This window comes from Manis pentadactyla, chromosome 9 (genome assembly GCF_030020395.1).
Source record: "Manis pentadactyla isolate mManPen7 chromosome 9, mManPen7.hap1, whole genome shotgun sequence".
NCBI classification, from domain to species: domain Eukaryota; kingdom Metazoa; phylum Chordata; class Mammalia; order Pholidota; family Manidae; genus Manis; species Manis pentadactyla.
Window position 1 is genome coordinate 37,392,319 of NC_080027.1, and position 24,333 is coordinate 37,416,651.

General features: G+C 56.8%; 2 protein-coding genes across 4 annotated transcripts in view; both read right to left on the reverse strand.

Moving 5' to 3' along the window:
- CAPN5 (calpain 5) overlaps positions 1-24,333 on the reverse strand; it is a 50,164-nt gene that overhangs the window by 11,648 nt on the left and 14,183 nt on the right. For all 3 annotated transcript variants that reach the window (XM_036895485.2, XM_057507199.1, XM_057507197.1), the window contains 4 exons: positions 23,921-24,162; positions 16,946-17,077; positions 3,257-3,465; positions 480-672 (listed from right to left, as the gene is read on the reverse strand). In XM_036895485.2, coding sequence (XP_036751380.2) covers positions 480-672; positions 3,257-3,465; positions 16,946-17,077; positions 23,921-24,085 — 699 coding nt within the window. In that variant the 5' untranslated portion in view covers positions 24,086-24,162. The remainder of the gene's footprint in view (positions 1-479; positions 673-3,256; positions 3,466-16,945; positions 17,078-23,920; positions 24,163-24,333) is intronic.
- OMP (olfactory marker protein) lies at positions 10,024-12,424 on the reverse strand. Its single transcript, XM_036895488.2, has one exon. The coding sequence runs from the start codon at positions 12,360-12,362 to the stop codon at positions 11,871-11,873; it is 492 nt and encodes a 163-aa protein (XP_036751383.1). The 5' UTR covers positions 12,363-12,424; the 3' UTR covers positions 10,024-11,870.

A 24,333-nucleotide genomic window follows, 5' to 3' on the forward strand; every position in this document is an offset into this window, starting at 1 on the left:
CCTAGGATGGAAAAGGCCCTTCTAGCAAGCCCCAACTTAGCAGTGCAATTACAGCTCATATTTTATTCTCCTGTGCATCAGTCACATAGAATTGTCATAGTCCAAATATTCCACATGATTCATATCCTACCAACTTTGCAAAAGCTATATCCTCTACTTAAAATACTCTCTTCCCTACTTGTTTGCACAACACCCATCATCCCAGTAAGAGAGGGCTGGGGATAGGGAGTGTTGGTTGAGAAGTGTGGGTGAGGCATTTCACAGGGCAGGGGAAGGTGGGGGGCCTATGGTTTGTGCCGCCCAGCACTCAGGAGGGGGCTGCACTCTCCTACTGCCCCCCTCCACCATGAGGCTGAGGGTCTGGATTTATGAGCCAACCTGGGCAGGGGCTCCACCTGGAATGCCAGAGTCACCTCCCACCCTAGTTAGGGTCAACAAAGAGGAGGGGCCACCTCTGGGGTCTGCCTCTATGTTCTCACCTTGATGGAGGCACTGATGAGGCCTCCCCGGCTGTACACCTTCAACACGCGCTCAAAGAGCTGGTTCCTCTTGGCCTCGTCATTCGCAAAGTCACCCTCAATCAGGTCGATTGGCTCGGAAACGCCACCTGTGAAGTCCACGAGTGCGTCTGCCGTGTTGCCTCCATCCAGAGCCTGGTAACAGCCTGCCAACCTGGGGAGCAATGTGGAAAGAATTCCCAGCTCATGCTCTCCAGCCAGGCTAAATTCTACAATGTATAGAGAAGCTTTATGAGACTCAGAGAGGTCAAGCAAACTGCTAAGGTCACACAGCAGGCCACAGCACAGCCAACACTAGTACCCAGTTCTCTAGCTCCCAGGCCAATGTCTGTCCCACTGAACTACAGTTTTATCACTCATATTCCCTTCAGCCCTAGCAGCCCTCTCTTCAAAAGTCAGCTGTCCAAAAATCTAACAATTCTTTTCAAAAGCATTAAAAGCTCATATACTTTTGACACATTAATGGATGAGTAATGTCACTTATAAAATATAAAACTACAAGTCACCTAAATGTTTAACAACAGGAAATTGATTTTAAAAACTAATGCTGCATCTGTACTCTGAAGCATTAAGCAAGCACTGTAAAGGTTTCCTACTGCAGGGAAAATGCTAGCACTTGCCTGTTATGTTTGAAAAAGCAATGGTTAAATTCCAATTGTGTTTAAAATGCATACAATAATTCATTTAAAAAACAATAAGCATCACCTATGTGCAATATACCAGGTGCTAGGGACACAGCTGTGATTCCTTATTTACAGTCAGGAAAAGGGTTGGGGTCTTAGAGGCAGAGGGTTGAATGTGAACATGAGAAGCAGAACAGGATATGTAACAATATACAATTATGCAGATTGAAAACATATGCCCACAAAATAGCAACACAGGTTTAGCAAAGCAACCTACAGACAAAAAGATACAACAAAGATATTTTTTAAAAGTTGCCTGTGGTGGAGGAGGGTATGGGAGAGAGCAAAGGCAGGAAACAGAGATGTGGAACAGGGGCTGGGCTTTGAGGGGCGATGGTGATGGTGTCCCTGAGCAGAGGAGCCTCCTTCCCTCACACAGCCCAAAACAGGGAAGGCGGTGGGGGGGCTGGAAGAATATGCAGGTACACAGGAGACCTTTATTCTCTTCTGCGTGGCTTTCTCTATTTTCTAGATTTGCTATAACATACACACATTTGCTATAAATTTAAAGGCAAACTTTAAAAAGAAAGTGTGAATGGTGTAGCCACTATGGAAAACAGTTTGGTGGTCACTAAAAAGTTTCAACATAGAACTATCATATGACCCAGCAACTCACTACTAGGTATAATATTCCAAGAACTGCAAACAGATATTTGTATACCAGCATTCATGGCAGCATTATTCACGACAGCCAAGAGGTGGAAACAATCCAAGTGCCCATCTTCAGACAAATGGATAACCAAAATGTGGCATACACCCACAATGGACTACTATTTAGCCATAAAAAGGAATTAAAAATTGATATACGCTATAATGTGGGTGTACCTTGACAACATCATGCTAAGTGAAATAAGCCAGACATAGAAGGTCCAGTATTTTAGGGCTCCACTTATCTGTGCTACTTGGAATAGGTAAATCATACAGACAAAAAGCAGAATAGAGGTTCCCAGGGGCTGGCTGGAGGGAGAAAGGGGGAGTTATTATTTAATAGGTAGAGTTTAATTGGGGGATGATGAAAAGGTTTCAGATAACAATAGCAGTGATGGGTACACAGCATTGTAAATGTAATTCATGCCACTGAATTGTACACTTATTCATGATGAAAGGGATAAATATTATATTTTAACACAATACAACTATAAAAAATACAAGCAAGCCCACTGAATGGCAGGGCAGTGGGAAGAGAAGGGCCTGCTCCAAGGACCATTTAGACTCAGTGACCACCAGGGGGCGAGTTTTACTTTCTTAGGATTAAAAATGGAATCTGTCAATGTTTTCTTGGGTTTGTTTTGTTGTATGCACATACACGCACGTGCGTACCCACACACACACACACGCGCGCACACGCGCGCGCAAGAAGACTGACAAACAGGCTCAGGAGGAGGAACAAAGAGAGACTCCCACACTGCTGTGCGCTGGTCTCTGAGCCCACTAGCCGGCCTGCCCCAGGCCTGCCCGTCCTGCGGGGGCCTGGGCAGGTCACTCTGTCCCCAAACCCTCCATAGCTCAGCAAACCTTTGCTTGTGCCCATGCTGGGGACCCAGGGTCTGGCACAGAGCAGAAGCAGGGGGCAGAAAAGAGCACAGATGGATAGTCGGTCAGGGAGACAGACGATGGTGGGACGGGAGGCCCAGAGCAGAGAAGGCGATAGTTTGGTCCAGCAGCCCAGGCTCAGAGAAGCCACATTCTCAACAAGGACTTCAGGGAGGGCTCGGCAGCTCAGATCTTTGGGAAAGAGCCGCCGACCTGAATGTGAGTGGTGGCTCTGCCTGGGAGACACCCGCCTGCACCCGCCTTCTCAGGTGGTAGCGGGAGGAACTCCCCATGGAGCTGCTTGTGGGACCTTGACACCAGGCACCAGAGGCCCTTCAGCCCAGGCCTCCAGCTCACCCAGTGGGGGCTAGGCTGGCCGAGCCCTGGGTGCCTGGGCCCCATGCACGCTGTACGACTTTGCACCAGCCCCTCGCCTCTCGGTGCCTGCAGCCCTGGAACACCAGGGGAGAGCCCATCAGCTGTGTGAGCCCCACTGGCCACCTGCCCTCAGCCGGCACCTACTTGGCATAGGCCTTCTCCACCAGGGCGCACCAGAACTCATTGCGGGAGTTGGAGTGGCAGTAGATGAGCTGGCTGTTGAGCGTGGGCAGCCGGTCGTCGATGACCACGTCCACCCACTCCCCGAAGCGCCAGAAGTGGAAGTGGAAGATGCCTGCATAGGTGTCAGGCTTCTCAGGGTTCCACTCTTGCTCTTTCCAGTCTGGGATGACCTGAATGGGAGGGGGGACAGGAAGGGGACACACTGAGGACCACATGTAGCTTCCTGGGGAAACAGGGATGCATGCGTCCAGGGAAAATGGAAGGGAATACCGAGTTCAGTTCCCATCTCTGCCATAAACCAACGTGGGACCTGGAGTGGTGGGCCTGACTTTGCAAGGCCAGTAGCAGCTTCCGGCAGGTGTCCTGAGGGCTGGCAGTGGGCATCCCCCAAGCAGATGAGAACAAAGAGGCAATCTGGGCAGCAGGAGGTGGTCAAGGAAGGGAAAACCCCTCACCCTGGTGAGTCAGGGTGATCTGCTGGCCCTGCCCAGCATGGGACCAAGTGGGACTGAGCCTTCTGGGACCACAGGCAGCACCTTCCGGAAGAAAGCCACCCTCAGGTATGGGGCAGGCACCCAGGCACCCAGCCTGAGGAGCCAGTGATGCATCGGGAGGCTGTCAATCCCAAGGCCCAGACCAGCCTGAGCACAGATTCTTCAGCCAAAAGCCATTCCCCAAACCCCACACTTATTAAGGATGCTTTTGTTTACATGCCTCTTACCATCAACAGGGATGTTGGCAAAGAGAAATGGTCCCTAGTGGGACACTGGAGAAAATGAAAATGCTCACTACAGTGAGAGGCTCTGCAGCCATAATGGAGCCTGCCAGGCCCAGGCACGGCAAGCTGTGTACTCCACCACCCCTAATCCTCACTACTGTCTTTTGAGGCAATACTAAGGGAAGCCTCTGGAAGACAGCTGCCCACGGGCATGGCTGCAGAAGGCAGGATTCACACTCAAGGCTTTGGAGCCTGGCACAGTGTCTGGAACCCAGCAAGGGCTTAACACTAGCTGGTCCTTTTTCAGTCAACTCTGTGTCCTTTCTAAGTAGAAACTCCTAACCAGCCTCTGCTCTGACCTCTAGCACTCTCCCCAATTTTGCTTGCAGGATAGAAAGCTGTGTCAAAAATGGGGCATGTGTCAGGGGCTATCCCCACTGCCCGGATGGGAAGGTTGAGTTCCAGAGAGGAGCAAGGAGCTGCCCAAGGGCACAGAGCTGTAGGCAGTCCAAAGCTGAGCACACTGGCCTGGTCAGCATACTGCCCTCTGCTCCTCCTTGCTCTGAAAGCTTTGAACTACATGGGGAGAGGAGAGGGGACAGAACAGGAGGAAGAGGAGCCCTCGCGGTGCTCTGGGAGGTACTGCTGGGGCTGTGGGAGGATCATTAGATAGACCCAGGGCTTGGCTTGGGGCTCTCTGCGGCTCAAGAAGCAGCTAATGAGGCTCCAGGGCCTGGAGATGCAGAGTCAGGGGTCCCCATGGGCCTCCATTTCCCTCTTGCATCACAGCCATTGGACCCAGCATGTGGTGGGCCCCAGGCCAGGCTTCTCACCTCTCAGCCCCTCTGCACCCAGGGTACTGGGTGAGAGGGAGCAGACTGTCCAGGCACAGCAACGTAAAACCCTTCCACAACCTGTCCAGTCACACCAGAAATCCAAGGAGGCAGTCAAGGAAGCCCCAGGCCACAACAAAGGATTCAGGAGCCAACCTAGGAGGCTCCACTGGCCAAGACGGGCTGATCCAAGCATCAGTAACTGGGATATAATCAGGGCGAGTAGCTTCAGTGGGTGAACACACATTGAATATGTTCAAATCTCTAAGCTCACAATGACATTTACAAAAACAAACAATTAGTCCATACTGGATGGCAGGGAAGCAACTCATTTTTTTGAAACTAGAAAACTAAGAGGAAGCACTGAGGATTTACTCTGCCTTTTCTATGCAAATGGAGGGTGACCATTAGCAGATGAAGGGAGGTGAATTCCAGCTAAGAAATGAGGAAGACATTAGAATATTAGACTTCTACTATTTGCAACCACTGGCAAATAATGGCTTTACACAATGATCATCTGTGGCTTCTAACATCACAAAAAGAAGAGAGACAACCAGACATTATGTGCTTCCTGAGAGATGTACACAGTAACTCCTATGAAGCAGTCATGCCAAAAAATAAACTGAAATTGAACCTTATCAAGCCTCTACAGGTAAGTCCCAGCTTCCAGGAAGGTAGTCACAGAGAACATGTTAAACACCACCATGAAAACAAAGCCAGCACAATTCAGATATTTGGAAACTCCACAGGGCAGCTGGGTTTTCCAGCAATTAAATCACAAGGAAAAAATAAAAGATGAAGGGGAACAAACTGATTGCAGTTATGGACTTTTGTCTCGATCTGATCAAACAATGAAACACACATTATGGCACAAACTGGAAGGCCAGGCCTCTCCTCTGGCCCCTCCTGACCCTCTGCAGCCTCACGCTGCCTGCCCCACCTCCCCAGGGCCTCAGCTGCCTCTGTCTAAAAACTCAGAACTTGAGGGAGATGACAAAGGGCCAGAGCTCTGAAGAAGGGCCGAGTGTGAGGTCACGGTGGCAGGGCTCTACCAGCTGTGGCTGCCAGCAGGTGGCGGGGGAGACCAGAGGGGCTTCACTGAACCAGGTGCTCCCTCCAGAAAGTCTGAGGCTGGGAGAGGGCTGGGGTTGCCTGAGGGTGTGCAGCAAATGGGAAACAGAGGCCAGACTAAACCTGGGTGCAGGACTGACCCCACCCCGCCCCTGCCACTCCCTTGTCCCTCTGCCCCTGCCCAGCCACTCTGCCAGGCAGGGAGACTCAAAACTGGTCACAGCTCGGTGTGTCCCCACCCATCCCCTTGGGCCCCACCTGCCGAGGACCAGATGGTGCCTCCCTGTAGCCTCACCGTGGCCCCACACACCATATACAGAGGCTGACCTGGGACCCACTGGAGACAAAAACTGTCAGGGATGTTGGGTGTCAGAAGACCTGGTTCTAAACTCCGTCCTGAGTCTGACCTTGGGCTAGTCATCTGACTGCTCTGGGCCAATTATGGACCTTTGTCTGGATCTGATTCAAACAAGTGACCTATGAAAGTACACACATTTATGGTGTAAGTGGAAACCAGAACACTTACTGGGTATTTGATGATATTAAGGTATTATTGTAAAATTAGTTTAGTTGTGTTATGGTATTATAGTTACAGAGTTTTGTTTTGTTTTTAACAAATCCTTATTATTCAGAGATGCATCCAGAAATATTTACAGATGAAATGATATGCTGCCTGCTGGTTGTGGGGGGATGGAGAGGAAGGAAGATGAGCCTGAGTTGACAATTGCTGAAGCAGAGGGATGGGTACAAGGGAGCTTTTTAGGCTGTCTACAGCCCAAATGCCCTGTCACCATGGACACCAGCTCCCTGGTCTGGCATCCAAAGCCCCGAGGCTCTGCTGACTCTCTCAGCCTCCCCCTAAACACTGCCTCCTTTGGGACTCATGGAAACCCACACCCTGTGAGGCTTCGGGCCACCTCGGCTATACACGTGGCCCCCTCTGCCAGAACCTGTCCTGGTCCTTGTCCCTTGGTGCTGGCTGAGCAGTAGCTTGAAGGGGCCTCCTGACCCAGGGCTTCCCTGGGCACCATTAGGCAGCCCCTCTCCCAGGCTCTCTCCCTGCTCCCCGAGGACAGGACAGCCTCATCACACCCAGACCCCCAGCACCCAGCATCCAGGACAGGGCCTAGCCCAGCTCCACAGCTGGTGACCTCGTACCCACAACTGGACACCACGTTACAAACCACAATGCTTGGCAGGGACTTAGGTTTCAACTGAACCACCTCCCTGAGCCTCAGTGTCCCCACCTACCTCTCCTGCCTCCAGGACTGTTGTGAGGACTGAGCTGGATAATGGCCTTGGAGGTGCCGCGTAAACTGTGGAGTGCTGTGCACACGTGAGCGGGCATCCCTGCTGTTGTACGCAGTGTGTGCACTTACACAGACTCTGCAAACCTTGGGGTTGGGAGGAAGCAGAGGTGACCCACTCAACCTCCCCCCCAAGAAGAAAATCCTCACCACAGCCCCCTGCGCAGATGGGAAAAGCAAGGCCTAAGGGGTTGAGGCACTTTCCAACCGACCAGGAGTAAGGCAAGGACTGTGGGATTTGGAGCCCCCTTCACACCGAGGGGACGCATTAACAGCTCCCCACTACGGAATCGGCCCAGAAACCTCAGGGGCCCACAGATGGGTGCACCACAGCGCCCCCTGGTGCCCTGGTGCCTGGCGGATTCCTGGGGCTTTCTCTGGGGGACTCTGGCCCAGACGCAGCGGCTGGGATCCTACTGGGACTCTGCCCAGGTATGTGACAGAAAGCAGCGGAAAGGCTGGAAGGGTCAGCAGCCTGGGGTTGGTACTGCTCAGGACCCATGTGCAAGTAAGGCACACATGTATGAGCGTGCTAAGTATATGAACTTTGGTGTGTCACAGGCATATGTGAGGCAGTTGTGTGATGGGGTGGGGGTGTGTGTGCACCCAAGCACGCTTGTGTGTTGGGCATGGCATGGGAAGGAAGTTTTCAGGGATTTCTGCCTAGGACTCCAGAGGGCCAGCTGGGAGCATTCTGAACAAGGGCAGCAGGGCTTCGGGCTGCGGGGCTGCGGTGGGGCCTCCTGTGTCACACAAGCTGGGGAAGCGAGCTACGGGCCTCTGAGTCCAGAAACTAGAGGGACCTGATTCTGAGAATGTGATGTGCCCCAGTTCTCAGCTTCTGAATCCAAGAGTCTCACATTCCTGAGTTTCAGATGCCCTGACTGGGAGAGGCCAGGAAGATGGGGTGCCCCCAAAGCCCCCAGGCTTGCCACCCTAGAGCAGGACGCTGGTGCACCTGTGGGGAGCCTGGGACTTCCTGTTCATAGGGCAGGGAGTGAGCACAGCCAGGCGCTCAGAGATCCGGGCCAGGACTCCTGCCCCGGCACAGACCCCCTCACACAGGGACCCCAAGCTGTACCACGGGGGCTGAAGGTCACCTCAGCTGGGCTGCTCAGAGCCTAGCGACAGTGAGGAGAGTCCACTCCCTTGCACCACAGGGCCAGGCCTGGCCCCTGCCCACTCCCACCCCCACCGCCTGCTGCTTGGTGTTGCCTTAGGCAACTCACGCCCCCTCTCTGAACCCCGTGCTCCTCCCCAGTGAACAGGCTCTCCTAACACCCTCCTCTCCAGTAACTGTGAACGTGTGTCTGCGGTGACTGGGAGGGCGACCGTGAGCAAGCCCGGAGATGCCAGTTTGTGAGGTTCAGTGCTTCCCGACATAAACCTGCTTAATCTTCTCAGTGACCCTGGGAGGGAGGCACCGTCATTAGCCCCCACTGACAGAGAGGAAACGGGCTCAGACAGGTTGCCCGGGGTCCCGCAGGCACCGCCGGGTGGGCCCGTCATCACCGCATGCACTGCCTCAATGGGAGGCAGGAGCTCAGGAAACAGTGGGTCCTCTTGCTCTGTGGTGTCCCGGGAAAATGCGTCCCGCTTCCCCTTCCCTGCACTCTCCCGGCCTGGTCTGGAGAGCCAGGGAGAAGGGGTGGAGGGGCTGGGTTCCTCTGTCTCCATTTCCCTGCCCCTCCCAGGGGCATCTTCAGGAGTGCAGGGGGGCCATGGTGAGGGCAGGAGGGGGGAGGGAGGCTAGGGCAGCAGCTGCGCTGGGGAGGGCTCTGGGGTGGAGGAAGATGGGGAAGCCACACCCAGTAGGGGGGCATTTCGCAGCAGGGGCTGTTCCCAGCAAAACCCCAAGTGTGGCTTTTGATGCAGGGCCTAACCTTGATCTCTGGGAAAAAGCCAGCCTCCCTGAGCTGGGCCCTCAGGCTGGTAGGGGCCCCAGCCCTGCACGTCCAAGGGGGCCAGAGTCAGAGGGCCAAAGGCCTACCCAGGCCCCTCCTCTGGCCCCTCCTGACCCTCTGCGGTCTCGGCTGCCTGCCCCACCTCCCCGGGGCCTCAGCTGCCTCTGTCTGAAAACTCGGAGAACTCGAGAGAGATGACAAAGGGCCAGAGCTCTGAAGAAGGGCCGAGTGTGGGGCCACGGTGGCGGGGCTCTACTAGCCGCAGATGCCAGCAGGTGGTGGGGCTCTACCAGCCTCAGCCATCAGCAGGTGGCGGGGCTCTACCAGCTGTGGCTGCCAGCAGGTGGCGGGGGAGACCAGAGGGGCTTCACTGAACCAGGTGCTCCCTCCAGAAAGTCAGAGGCTGGGAGAGGGCTGGGGCTGCCTGAGGGTGTGCAGCAAATGGGAAACAGAGGCCAGACTAAACCTGGGTGCAGGCCTGACCCCACCCCGCCCCTGCCACTCCCCTGTCCCTCTGCCCCTGCCCCGCCAGCCACTCTGCCAGGCAGGGAGACCCAAAACTGGTCACAGCTCGGTGTGTCCCAACCCATCCCCTTGGGCCCCACCTGCCGAGGACCAGATGGTGCCTCCCTGTAGCCTCACCGTGGCCCCACACACCACATACAGAGGTTGACGTGGGGGCCACTGGAGACAAAAACTGTCAGGGATGTTGGGTGTCAGAAGACCTGGTTCTAAACTCCTTCTGGAGTCTGACCTTGGCTGACACAGGACTGCTCTGGGCCTTATCACTGAAAGTGGCTGGAGGGTTCAGGAGCGTGGGGGAAGGAGCTGGGGGTGGGGGGCGCTCTGGGCGGGAGGGCCAGCAGCCAAGTCAGAGCTCCTGAAGGGGAGGGCGGCTCACAGCGAGAGACTGCACCACCGAGGTGGGGGCACACAGGCTTTATTGGGAACACACAGTGGGCACAGCAGAGGCACTCTCACCCATAAGGGGCAGATGTGCTGGGGCAGGGCCTTCCCCAGGAGGTGGCGGTGAGGCAGGCAGGCAGCGCCAGGACTTGACACGTGACCCAGAAGAGGCCCCAGAGCCGTGAGTTAGGAAGGACCAGAGTGCACAGTACAGCCAGTCTCCCCACTAGAGTCCCACCCCAGCACCCCACTCCTGCTCACGGGCCTCTAAAGTGGGGCCTTGCTCTCCCAGCAGCCCCAGCCACTGATGATGCTCTGACCCTCCATCTATCAGTTCTCTGTTCCCAGGGTCCTGTGGCCCCCTGCTGGCTCTGCTGCATGAGAAAAATGTCATGGGCACCGTTCTGACAAAAAGAACAGGGCTGGCCTTGAGGCAGGGTTTGGGGGCACTGCCTGAGGGGCCCTCGGCTGATGGCAGGCGGGTCAGGCCCCTCCGCAAAGGGCGTGTGCAGTGTGGAGGGGACCAGGCTCAGGGGCAGGAAACGAGCCTGTGTCTGACTGTGCCTCAGATGCCCTGTCTGGTGCGTGGGTTGCACCCAGTTCCCTCTGAGGCTACTGTCTCACCATCAACCACATTGCCACCTTTAGCCCACCTCTGACCATCAGCCACCACCAGGCCTACCATGCCAGCCACTCCCCTTGGCTCCATTAAAGATGCCAGTCAGATGCCAAGGCAGAGGAAACACTTGCCCTCCCTGCCCAGGGATCTGGAAACAGCCTGACTTCCCTGCAAGGGACACCTGAGGCTCCAGAGAATCTACTGACTCCAGCTCCAGGGCCCTGGACCCCTCCATCCAGCTTCTCCCAGGCAGAGGGAAACCCCTTTACTACCTTGTTCCCACTTCACTTTGTGAACCTCAAGTCTCCCAGTTCAGGAAGCCCACCCCCAAGGTTATCCTGACCACACCCCTGCTAAGGGCCACCTGTTAGCCAGCTGGGCAACTGCAAATGAACTAAATGGGACTTGTTCATAGGGCAGCACAGACACATGAATGTCCATGTGAACAGAGCGTGCTCTCTCTCAATATAAATGTATATGCATAAATAGATGTATCTTCATGTGACTTTTTTTATATGCCCCCCCTTCACTTCTCCCCTCCTAAAGACATTCCCAGAAGAGCAGCCGTTGGCCTGCACAGTGTCCAGCGTGCCAGCCTCTCCCCACTGCCCACATCAGCCCCCGCAGCGGCTCGGCCCCATATCTGGAGGGCCCTACGGTGTCACGCGGCGATGCCAGGCCTGTACCAGAGGCAGTGCCTTCCTGGGTCCTCAGGCTGGGTGTTCACCTCCAAACATGGGCTCGGCAGAGGGCACCATGGCCAGGGAGGCAGCAAATGCCTGTTGTCTAGATTCCCCAAGGAGGCAGCCCCGTTGTCCTCATCTCCTGTGCCCAGAGGAAGCCCAGTGTTCGTTCTCGGATCTCTTCCTCTCAGTGTCTGTCTCTGTCTCTCTCAGTGTCTCTCCCAGCAATGAAGCAGAGAGAAGGCAGGTGCCCAAGGCCCCTCTGTCTCCTCACACCAGCCCCGACAAAGCCTCATTGGTCTACTGCAGAAGCAGTTCAGCCTCTAGACTACGGCACCTTTGCAACGTCCTCCGTGAGCAGGAGCGCCAGCACCAGGGAAGAGATGGGGAAGCACGCAGGCTCAGGGGGTTCCGGCCAAGCTGAGTACAGGCCAACAGCTAGAAGAAGGTCCTCAAACACACACTGGGGGAAGGGGGCGCAGGCAGCGGACAGGGCAGGGGGGCAAGAGGAGGGGCAGCACCGAGCAGCTGCCCTCAGAGCTGGGTGAAGACCACGGAGGCCTTGAGGTCATCAGGCCCGACGCCCTCGCCGAAGGCGATGAGGAAGTACATGGCCTTGCGGATCCTGGCCAGCTCAGACAGGCGCTCCCCGAACTCCTGGGCATCGGCCCCATTCCAATCCATGGCATCCGAGTCCTCCTTGCGCCAGAAGACAGCAGCAGGCTCCAGCAGCTGGCGGGTCATGAGGTTGGTGAGGTCGGGCGTCCAGTTCTGGGAGGTGCCTGTGATGGTGACCTTGCCTGGCTTGTCCAGCACGACATCCCAGCGCTCAAAATGCAGCTTCTGCTGCTGGGTGAAGTCAAGGCGGTACACGGACTCGGCCGGCCGCAGCAGCTTCTCGCCGTCCTGGCGCTTCTCCCCCCGCTGCTTTAGGCTCTCCACGCGCAGCCGCATCTGCTTGGTCAGGTCCTTGTCCAGGACCAGGGGCATGTCGAGCTGTGGCTGCTTCGGCCCGTCCTCTGCCATGGCCTGCTGCTGCCTGCGCCTCTAGGAGCCGAGTGGGCTAGGGCGCCCCCGAGGCCGGAGGCCACCAAGGAAGGGCCCCGCCTACCCTTCCACCCTCCCCATTCCCCTCCCCTCTTTGCCTCTGGCCCTCCCCAGCCCCACCCAGGCCTCAAAATGGGCTGAGTAAGAAGGTGGGATCCCAAATGTCTCCTCTCTACTCCTCACAGAAGCAGTAACTTAGGAGGCACCGCAGGCAGGCAGGCAGGCAGGAGGGTGACAGGCTCCTTGGGGACCAGATCACTGATGTCAGTTGCTGTGGCAACCACCTGGGCTGGGAGCCGGCTTGTTTGTGAGAAGGAAGCACTGCAGAGGCTCTAAGGGGAGGGAGGTGGGGAGCAGGCACTTGCTGGAGGCCGGTAAGGGGAGGCTGGAGGACCCCGGGTTGAACAAGGACCCGGGGGGCCTGCCACTTTGAGATTGGAAGTGGCCCAAGCCAACCTCAGAGCCATCCTCGACTCGGCCTCAGCCTCAGCCTCCACGCCCAATCACCAAGGCACAGGCGCAGTTCTGCCTCCCAGACACCCTGACAACCCTCCCCGCATTCCCACTGCCAGGCCCCGGGACCATCTCACCTAGACCCCCATTCTCCAATTCCAGTGAGTGTCAGAACCACCTGCAGGCCCTAAAAAGGAGTGCTGGGCCCCATATCTCCAGAGCTTCTGATTTAATAGGTGCTGAGGAGGCCTAAGAATTTGCATTTCTAACAACCTCCCAGATGCTGCTGAAGCTGCTGGCCATGGACTGTGCTTTCAGAACCACTGACCTAAACGATCCCTGCCTGCTTCAACCCGCACCACACGGCAGCACATGCTCAGGTTTCTTTCCTACTAAAACCCCACCACTTACTCCACCTGATTGATCCTCAGTTTTCCCCAGGAGATTTGATGCCAGGAAGCCTCTGACACACACCTATATCCCCAGTGCCTGAGGCAGAACTAGGAGCTCAACTACTACATGCAGGCAAACGGAAGAACTGGAATACGTGAGTGAGGATGGGGGCTGGGGAAGAGAAGAGGGGAAACTGCCATCACACGCCACACACGGAAAAGAGGACAGAGGCACAGGCCAAAGCGTAACAACTGAAAACAATCTGAAGGGTCTAGTGGACCACAACTATAGTCAACTGCTAGATCAAAACTAAGTATGTCAGTGGGATCTTGGGCTACATGAACAGCAAAGGGGCACCGAGTGGGGACAGAGCACCTGGTCATGTTAAGACAACACCTCATGCTCTAGCATCAGTTCTGGGGTCACTGGTGGCAATTCCCCAAGGGTATTCAGGAGAATGGAAGATGTTAAAGCTGCCTGACCCTCACAGATCGTTTTACTTTGTAGCTGGGAGTGCAGAGGTGAAGGGGACAACATGGCTGAGCAGTTACTCTTGGGGGCGCTTCTCTTCCCTTGGTAAGGAGGAGCTGTTTCTCCCTTTCCCAGCCTATGTGTGTGTTTGCTTAGTTTTTGTCTGGGATGTCTCCCCACTAGGCCTTAAGCCTGGAGAGGGAAAGGCACTGTGTCTGTCCTGTCCATCACTCTGGGCCAGCAGCTCGAATAGCCTGCCACATGGGAGGTCCTCAGAAAAATGCTTGTTGAATAAATGAATGAATAACAAATGACACTGATGAGAGGATGATTGATAAGATGGACCACAGGGCTCAAGGTCAAGGAAAACAGTAAGATGAGCAGCTGGGGAGAGAGTACATGGGCACTAACTGAGGCCAAAATGAGGTTTAGGGCCAGGTGTGTGTCAAGGTGGAGGAGTGAGGGAGACACCTGGAAGGCGAGGCCAGAAAGGTCATGCTTCCAGTGAGGACCAGCAGGGAGGGCAGATGGAGGCGCAGGCTGTGGCGGCCGTGGGAGCAGGAGGCCAAGGTGGGGTGGCTAACAGTGAAAGCTGTTGGAGAAGCTATTAAGAGCTGAGGCCAGGGTCTAGAGCAGAGAAATAGATGGGGAGCACAGAGGTGGGGTGGGGAGGAGGATTTAACACATGCATATTTCACACATTAAACGCCATGGGCTTGCCCCAGACAGGCTCCTTTAATCCTCTCCCGATGCTGGGAAGTGGAAAGGAAAGGTCATGTTTAGATAGAGGCCAAGAGAAAAAATGTGACCTGCTCAACTAGCATGGGACTTAGCCAGAATCAGACCTAGGTCTGGCTGGCTGCAAATCCCATCCGTGCCTATCGGTCCCAGGCTGTGTCAAGAACTAGAGGTACAGGGGTGGTTTCCTGGAGGAGGTGGCATGGGTGTGCCTGCATCTGAGGCTCAGCCTCCCTGCAGCAAGGTGGGCAGGGGGAGTAGGGTGCAGCTCAAGCTGGGCACCCTTGTTCCATGGAGAAAACAAGAGTTGAGCAGGGGAGGCTCTGCTGGGCAACAGGCCCTGACAAACAGGGCCCAGTCAGCAGGGACAGGGGGGGAGCGGAGGTGCATTAATGAGGTCCCAGGGGCTATGTGCCTCCTGCCAGCACCCAGGGGCTGTCCCTACAGCAGCATCACGAGGCAGAGAGCAATTAGCCAAGACATTCTGCCCTCCCTGCACGTCCCGAGGACCCAAGCCCTGGAGATCAACCTCCTGGTTCTCGAAGCCTCCAGACCAGCTAGGCCGGGTGCCCCACCACTGCCGGAGGAACCTTCAGCCCAGAGACAAACCCAGACCTGCTACAGAGGCAGAGCATCAGTGACAGGCCTCCTGCTTGCAGCCCTCACTGGACGGGGAGCTGTGTCAGGGGACCACTAGGACCAGGCCCACCACACACACTAGCCAAGGCCCCTCCCTGCAAGTTCCAGACAGCCCATCCCCCAGGCAGGGATGCTGCGGGCCAGGCTCTGGCCCCCCAGATGCCCCAAGAGGCTGTGGAGCTGCTGGGCAGCAGTTGGGTCCAAAAATTTGGGCAGGAGCTCCTTTCTCGAAACTTTCTTGAGCCTTCTCTATGCCAAACTTCTGCTGGGCCCAGTGGGAAGATATAGTTGGACCAGCTCTGCCCAAGGGGAGCTCACCTCAAGAGGGGAGACCACAGGTAAACAGGCAATTATAGGACAGGGTGGGAGGTGTAGGCCAGCCCCACAGGATTCCCCTGTGCCACCTCCAGCTGCAGACTGGGCCGTGACCTAGCTGGGGGTGGGCTCAGAGGCAGGGGGACTTTGTTCTGGCTCAGAGAAGGGGGTTGGAGCCTAGAGGCAGGAGGGGAGGACAGCCCCACACCCAGAGAACAGTGCCAGATTCCACCCTTTCTAGGCCATGAGGCCCAAGTGGAGTGATACCATGTGTGGCTCTCTGAGGCCTCCCAGCTCGGACATGCCATGACTGTGTACATCTACAGGCCACCCAGCGGCCTCTGCCGAGGGCCCTACAGCATGCAGCTATCCGTATCCCCACAGGACCACCAGGGGCCAGGCCCCGGGGACGCCCACCCTGGGTGGCTTTGAGAGGTCACACCGCATTCAGGAGACATGATGGCAGGGCACCTGCCACAGTCCCAGCCTTGGCTAAGGGCACAGCTCCCTCTGATGTTTGAGGGACACTGCAGAAGACGAGTACAAACTCCCTCTGCTCCTGGTGCCCTGCGGGCATAGGAACATCCATCATGTTCTACACAGACTAACTGCTGTGACACTGGTCACACAGCCACAGCTCACTGAGAGCACTCTGCCCAGGTCCTTTGAGTGCAGTAGCCCCTTTCACCCTCACAACCCCCACAAATGGAGTGAGCCTGATATCCTGGCTTTCAGCTGAGTAACCTGAGGCTAATTAAAACGTTACCAATGGTGAGGATGGGGCTCAAACTGAGCCCATAAGACTGGGATGCCAGGTGCTCTTAAGCCCTGCTGCCAGCCTCTAGGAAGAGCAAGAAGCACAGGGGTGAGAGAGGTGCAATGACCTGTGCCCACTGGCCCAGGAACCCAGGATGCAGCCCCGGCCGATTATTCTTTAGAGACCAGCAGCCCAGCCCTACCCCAGTCTCCTGCTTCCCGGATAAAGGAGCTCTGAGAGTTGGTTTAAGGGCTGCACCACCCAGAGCTGCCACAAGGGGGCCAAGGGTCAGGACCAGGGCCAGTGCTTTCCAACCTAAACCCTTAGCCCTGGTCCAGAACACCAGCAGCTGGGAACTATGGGCCATGAGTCAGGATCGCCTGGACCGCTCCCACTGGACAAGCATGAAAGCTGACACCCAGAGATGGACAAGGACCCGTCAAGTCACACAGCTGCTGGTAGGGTCTGCTGAGCCCATCTGTGGCGTCTCCACGTTGCCCATGACTCAGGCATCTCGCACACTGCGGGCATCCGACAGTCAGGAGGGGACACATGTAAATTTCCCTGGGAGCTATACAGATTCCCAGCACCCGCCCCTGGGGATCCTAAGCTGCCATGTGAGGGGAAGGCAATTCTGATGCTCAGCAATGCTGGGGCGCTCCGGTGTCACCCGACCCCATCCCTGCGTGGGATTTCATGAAGTCCTGTCCGCATGGTCAGGCTGTACCTGCCCTGTCAGGCAGCCAGGGCTGCAGCCTGAGTAACATTCTCCAGCACTCCCCACCCCAGGCCTCACCTTTTGCCACAGTGACTCGTGGGAGGCAAGTGATGAGCAGGCTGCCACAAACCAACAGTTGCCCACTTGGCCCTGGTGCAGGTCATGGGAGCTGATGCCATCCACAAAGAGGCGGGGGTCCTCACAGATGTCCTGCAGAGAAGCCAAGGGGAGACCCCACTGTCAGCAATGGAAATTCACCACCTCCCCTCACACTGAGGGGCCCGGCATAGCCAGCTGATGTCTCTAAATCTACCTGCCTCAGGTGCTGCCTGGAAGGCTCCTCCCCCGCTCTCCTGCCAAAGGTTCAACAGTGAACAGACGCCGTGGAAGGACTTCAGGGGGCTGGGCCCCGGGCACCCCCTCCTACGGCCCCCCATGGTCTCAGTTTCCATCACCCTCCAGCACCAGCAGCCCCAGGGGGCCCACATCAGCTGGCCCCAGGGAACACAGTCATGAATTGGGGTGGGAACCCTGGGGGGAAACAAACCCCAAAATTACACATGAAGAGTAGAAAAGGCAGAAGAGTGGAAAGGGCCAGCAGAAGGCCAGGCCCCGTGTGGGCACATGTGCAGGCTGTCTCATCTGACCCACACCCTACCTGAAGAGTGTGGAGCTGTATTCCATTTTATGGATAAGGAATGAAGGTTCAGAGAGGGCCAGTGACCTGTCAAGGGCACACAGCAAGTAAAAGCAGAGCTGAGCAAACAAAGCACAGAGCTCCTGTGTGCCCTTCATGTGCCCAATGTGGGCCCAGTGGGCCAGGCTGGGCATGAGGACAGTCCCCTTCCTCATTCCCAGTCCAGGTCTGTGCTTGGGGCATGCATGAGGCCCACCTCAGGCCCCTAGTCCTTTCCTATCTGCATCTTTACTCCACAGAACTGATGGAGTGGGACAAGGGGACAATGGGGCATGGGAAGAGGTAAACACTGAGACATCCCTTCTATGTGCCAGGCATTCATCTGGCACCATCATCAATCCTCACCATGGTCCTGAGAAGCACGCATTGTGCTCATTTTACAGAGAACAAATTACATGCCCCAGTCACGCAGCACGGGCCTGCCTCCACTTCAGCTGATGCTCCAGAGCCAGTTCAACCCCAACAGAGCTACTGAGGTCCTACTGCATGCGGCCAGCAGAGGGCAGCAGAGTCAGGAAGACGAAATCAAATTCCTGCTCCCTATTGGCTGTGCAACTTTGGACCAGTGGTTCAACTTTTTTGAGCCTCCCTTTCCTTGACTGTGCAAAGGAGGTAGATTATTATCCCTGCAGGACTGTGTGAGGACTCCACAGAATATGGAAGCGGAGCACTTGGCAGGGGAAAATGGGGCAAAGGGCTCGCTGAGGCGTTTGGGACTCCAATTACCACCTCTGCCTGAGGAAACCAGTGTTTTGGAGCACCAGCTTGAGGGCCATAACTCCCCTGAGGGCGCGAGCAGCTCCAGATGGGGCCTCAGGGTGACACAGGGCCAAGCCACAAGGACGCCACAGGTCTGAATAATACTGCCCAGGTCATGGAAACACAGTGAGGGCGCCTGTCAGGAAGGAGAGGTGGGAAGTAGCCTGGCCTCCCTCCTTCCCTTCCTGCTGCCCTCTATCTTATCGCCCAGGCCCTGGCCACACCCAGCCCTCTACTCCTAGCCAGAGGGAGCCATGACTTAGCGTCCGCCTCCTGGGGCTTGTTGGGAGGGCAGACAGGAGAGGGGTGGGGGGGGTTCACATCTGGAGGACCCTAGCCACATCCCCACCATAGGAAGAGAGACAGCCACCACCTGGCCTCCCCAGGGTCTGCAGGGGTGCAGCCTAGCAGCTCTCCCTTCAGATCCTCTTAGCCAGGGCCTTGAACACAGACACAACTCCCCATTCCACAGAGGAGGACACTGAGGCCCAGGAGGGACAGTGACACTCAAGGTCACAAGGCAAGTAAGTGGGCCCATGGCACAGCACCCAACTCTGCTGGGCTCCCCAGCTATGGCTCTCCTCCCCACCGAGCAGCACGGCCTAGGCAGACCTGTGGGCCAGGCCCACCATCCCAGCTGGAACCGGCCACCCAGGAACGTGGCACTGGTCCCTGACACTTCTCTGGCTCCTGAGAGACACAGCGCTCAGGAGTCAAGCAACCCACACTCCAGGCTCAGCTCGGCCCTGGCTCGCTGTGGCAGAGGAGCAGGGACCCTGGGGGCAGTTCCCCCAGCTCAGCACAGAGAGGAGAGGGGGAGATAGTTTGGGGCATGTTCCCACTGCCAGGAGAGTGGGTTTGCCCGCTCTAGGCTAGAGAAACTACTCAAGATAGGTGGCACATGGGGTCTGTGCTGGCATCCAGCAGTCACACTGGGACACAATGAAATGGAACAATCACAGAATTAGCTCACAGGGACCAGGAACCTACCATATATGCAGCACCGTGCAAACCCCCATGAGACAGGTACTGCTAGCGTCCCCATGTTGTAGATGAGAAAACATGCAGATGAGGCACAGAGAAGTTAAGTCACTTGCCCAGGGCCACATATGAAGAGCTGAACTGAGATTCAAAGGCAGGCATTCAGCTCCAGATCCTACAGGTGGGCTAGGATTTTTGAGTGACAAAGCCACCCTTTCTTCACCCACCCCCCACACCTGTCCTTAGCCCAGCATAGAAGGTCTTGGTATACAGCAATGAGACCAAAGAGTCAAGGGCAGCCCAGACCCTCACCCCCATTACCCAGGGCCAGGATCTCAAGATCAATGTCTGTCCTTACACCTTTCCCAGGCCATTGTCGAGGCACAGAGCACAGAGCTAGTCAGAGAAATTTCCAGCCCACAGGCAGGGCCCTTGAGGACCTTGCTATGAGTCTCTGTGTGAGCAGAGCCATGACAGTAGGAAGTCAGGGAAGAGATCAGAGGAGGCTGCCTGGAGGTGGTGATGCCAGAAGAGCAGGCTTGGAGAGGGCTGGCAGGCGAAGAGGCTATGGAGGGGAATGGGGACTCCAAACTCCCCCCAAAGGGAATTCAGTCACGGCCTTGAGATAGACACTGCCTCTGACACCACCCTCCTGCAGGCCACCTGTGCTCCCTTCCATCACTGTTCCCACTGAGGTTTGCTTTTGGGTCTCCCCCTGAGCTGGCGAGCTCCAGGGCAGGGCCCAGGCTGCTCTGCCCACCTCCAGTGTCAGGAACAGGGTTTGGCAGGTTCCACTGGGGCTGCAGGTGGGATCCTGGGAGGGTGAGGCGGCAAGCAGGATTCTAGTAGACAGGCACCTGCTGTGAGACTTGGGCAGAGCAGAGAGCAGAGACCACTCCTCTGCTCAGCTTACCCTCCCTGGGGCAAAGCCTTCTGCACCTGTGGTCACCTCTCACCTCTAGCCTCCCAGCCTGTTAGACCAGTTCCACCAGACACCGGTCAGGGCCTGTAACCACCACCCTCCATAGCACAAGAACTTCAGGTTTCCAGGCTGGGTGTACAAACAGGAATGCAGCAAGACAGTGGGTCCAGGGTGCCCTCTGCCCTCCCCCCTCCCTTTCATCCATCTACCTTCACCCCAGTCAGCTCCCTCCTGGAACCTAAGATCACAGCAAGAATCAGCCACACAACTGGGGAAACTGAGGCCCATGAAGGAAGCAGGACCTCTGCCTCCCACCCACACTGTCCCTCTCCTCAAATGGCCACCCCGTCCTTCAAGGCCACCTGAGCATATGCCCAGAAGGGGACTGTTCCTGTGCAAGGCAGAAGCCCAGAAGGCTGGCCCTGTTTTGTCACCTAAAGGGGCCTACTGCTCAGCCCAGGCAAGGAGCGGAGCCTTCTCCAGGTGTGAAGGGCACGAGCCCCAGGCATGGGGCTGCAGACCACCATGGCTCCTGTGGGAGAATTCTGGGAGGTTCCCAAACTGATATCTGTTAGTAGGACCCCTACTTTTCCCTTCTAGGTGCTGTCAAAGGGCCTGCAGGCTTATGTCCAGAGTGGGGAGAGGCAGAGTGCTGGATGGGGGGTCGTGGGGAGTACTCAGCCCACAGGGGTGAGAAGGGGCCCTCCTAAGGCCCTGGGCCTGACAGAGGAGGAAGCCTCCCCGTACATCCGTACTCTTAGGATTCCCCCTGAGTCACAGGCCTCCCTGGCAGTCTGTCTCCTTATCTCCCTAGCCAGGCCTAGTGGGGTGGCCAGCAGATGTTTACTGAGCTGGAAGGAACAAAGGAACAATGAACCTGGTGGGAAGGGGAGGGTGTGGGCCTAGGGCCGGTGCCCTCGGTGGGGACTGAAGTGGCAAGGCCTGGCCCCATCTGAAGGGTCCAGGAGAGGTGGGACTTCCCAGGCAGGGCCTGCTCTGGGTCTCTAGCACAGGGCTGGCAAGGAGCAGGTGGGCAGGAGGGGAGCCAGTCTGACATCTGCCCCCCATGCGCCTGACACCAGAGATGCCTCAAGGCATTTTAACCTCCAGAAACCGTGACCAGCAAAACTACTCTTCCCACTTACAGAGGAGGTTACTGAGGCCCAGGGAGGGGAAGGGACTTGTTCAAGGTCACATCTTCCTAGGGCAGGGCCAAGTCCATCTTGGCTCAAAAACAGCCCCCTCGTTCCATTTCGGGAGAAGGAGGAGGGAGTCCAGCAGGCAGGGCGGTTGACGGAGGAGATCCTCCAAGAACAGAGCCAGGACACTGACCAATGAAAGAAAAGTTGCCGGAGGTGGGCTGGGAGAGAAGGGCTTCCCTTGGGCAGCTTTTTGCTCTATTTGGGGACAGTCAGGTCACAGGACCAGGAAGTAGGACTCTGCAGAGAACACGCCGCCTCAGGCCAAAGTTCTGTCTCACTGGTGGCCAGGGGCTGGGAGTTAATGGTCACCCGCTGGCCCCACCCCGCCCGCCTGGGGCAGCGCAGCCTGACTTCCTGCTCCACCAAGCCGCATCCAGTCAGTGGGGTGAGGGCCTGCAGGTCACACCAGCCCCGTCACCAGGCAGCAGGCCCTGCGCACACACTGACCATCCCTCACACCCCAGGCCACAAGGTCTCGCCCCATACAACACCCCTCAGCTGTGCCGGCTGGAGCTATCTTCCCCACTGCTGCCCGTGCCCCACTCAGATGTCCCCCTCAACACCACCCTCCACACACTGTCTGTCCCTGGCAGGGCAGCTCTGCTCCTCCTCTCTCGGTGTCTAGAAAGAACTGGGCACAGAGCCCGGTGAGGAAGGCAGTGAAGGACAGGGCAGTTGGCATGACTGCCAACTGGCGAGGAAGGGGCCCAGAGAGGGCAGGAGGCTCTGCCAGGGTCACACAGCAGGGGGATGCTGAGCCCAGTCAGCCTGGCATTTCCTCCTCTCACCATGCAGAACCCAACCTCCCCAGCCATGCCTCCCCAGCCTCCCTCCAGAGCCATGGATCTAACATGTCGGGGTGATGGCCGAAGGGCAGGAGAGGGTCAGAACAGGGGCAGCAAGGGGGTGGAGTGAGAGGAGGGCACAGAGCTCGAGCGTCTCCCCACTCCACCCCACACCCAAGGCCTCACTAAGGCCCTTTGAGGCTGGCACCCTTCCTCACCCACCAGACAGAGGAGAGGGGGGAAGGCGTGGGATGGGGGGGTGGGTTGGGCCCCAAGGGGCAGGAACCTCGTGGCCAGGCCAGGAGGCTCCTGGGAGTTCTGGAGAACCAAAGCAGGGGTCAGAGATTCTAGGGCAGCTCATGGGGCTGAGGTCAAAGGCACCAGGGACCCTTTGTTAGTGTCAGGGAGGTGGGCCACGGGAAGCAGGGCACTGGCCTGGGATGTAGGACTCCTGGGTCCCAGCCTGGCTCCACTACCAGCTCACTGGGCAGTCAGCACACTGCCTTCCCCCAGGGCCTCAGTTTCTCTACCTCTCAGTACCACAGTCCGAGAAAATATATAGGATTTTATAAGTTTTAGGGCCTTGAGATCATAGCCTAGGAGAGGAACGCAAAAACTAAATTTCCTTTTCCCAAAATGTCCAGGGGCTGATCAAATCCCCATCAGCCCCGAAGTGTCCAGGAGGGGACCTCAGCACGTCCGACCGCCACGCCCTGCTAGAAGCCTCGCCCGGGGCAGCTCCCCGCCGCCGCCTCACGGCACACCAGGCTTCCCCTCCCGCGGCTCCCTCCGCGCATCTCATCTGCTCTGAACAAGCCTGATGGCCTCGGAGCCTCCTCACGCTGGGCCTTCTGAGACGCCTGCCTCCTTCGATTACTGGGCTGTGGGAGCTCGGGCCCCTCGGTACTGCTCTGTCTCCCGCATCGAAGTCCCTCCTGTGTGATCTGCTCTCATGGACACGGGGTGGTGGCCTTCAGCAGCCTCCTGTTCCTCGGACCCCCAGAGGCACCCACTCTCACATTCAGAGAACCGGGTTAAAGAGCATGAAATGTCAGGATGCCAAACAGTTCTGTTCAACACATTCTAACTTCAGTGACTGAGGCAGGACAGGGCAGCAGCCAGACAGATGCCTCATAGTTCACCATTCCCAACAAGAATGGTCATAGCGGCCTGTCCTGGAGCCAGGCTTGGTGCCAGACCTCTTCATGCACCATCTCTTTCAATGCTCACAGCCATCCTATGAGGTACCATTTTTTAGTGCTATTAACATTAATGATTAATCATCGTAATAAGTACTTTTCATTTTACAGTAAAGGACTATCTTAAAATCATTATGATAATAATCAGCAAAGCAAATTCCTTACACTTGAATGTCACTCTACATTTTACTAAAAAAAGGTCACATCCATATCACCTTAATTTTATTCCAAAAATGACTCTGGGAGGAGGGTGGCAGGTCGGAAGGCCCCACTTCCCCTGTGAGGAAGCTGAGGCCCAGAGGGGGGACGAGGAGGTCACAGGATTAGGGCCTGTTCTCCTGCTCCCTGTCTAGATGAAAGACCACAGCGGGGAGCCCAGTGTCAGCCCCTCCACTTTCTCAGCCACCTGGGGCTGCAAGATGACCCCTCCTGGCCACCTCCCTGTCCCCTGCAGACTGGGGAGGTCTGGGCCTGCGTGTCTTTGCGCTGGGTCCGAACAGACACTGACCTTGGGCCGCTTCCACCTAACGGTGGGCCCTGGGGTGCCTTTATAGTACAGAGAGTCGTCTGTGGCTGGGAAGTTGGGGTCCTCGAACAGCACCTTCCTGCGTAGACAGGCCCGCTTCAGGGCTGAGTAGTTCTGGTCCTCGTAGGGCTTCACACACGAGAACATGGCGGCCGCTGCCAGGAGGGGAGGCTGAGACAAGGCAGCGGAGCGCTGGGTGGGTATGTGGGCGGCTCCTGGAGCACCTGGGGGACGTGAAGGCATGAGATCACTTACTGAGGACCGGGAGACCTGCGACACACGGATGTAGGTGATGCTTGCATGCCCCTCCCTACAGCCCCGTGAAGGGGCATCCCCATCCCCAGGCCAGGAGTTGGGGCTCAGAGACCTTGAGAGACCTGCCCAAGGTCACAGGG

Excerpts from the sequence above, each read along its gene's own strand:
- OMP (XM_036895488.2), bottom strand. The coding sequence starts at position 12,362 with ATGGCAGAGGACGGGCCGAAGCAGCCACAGCTCGACATGCCCCTGGTC.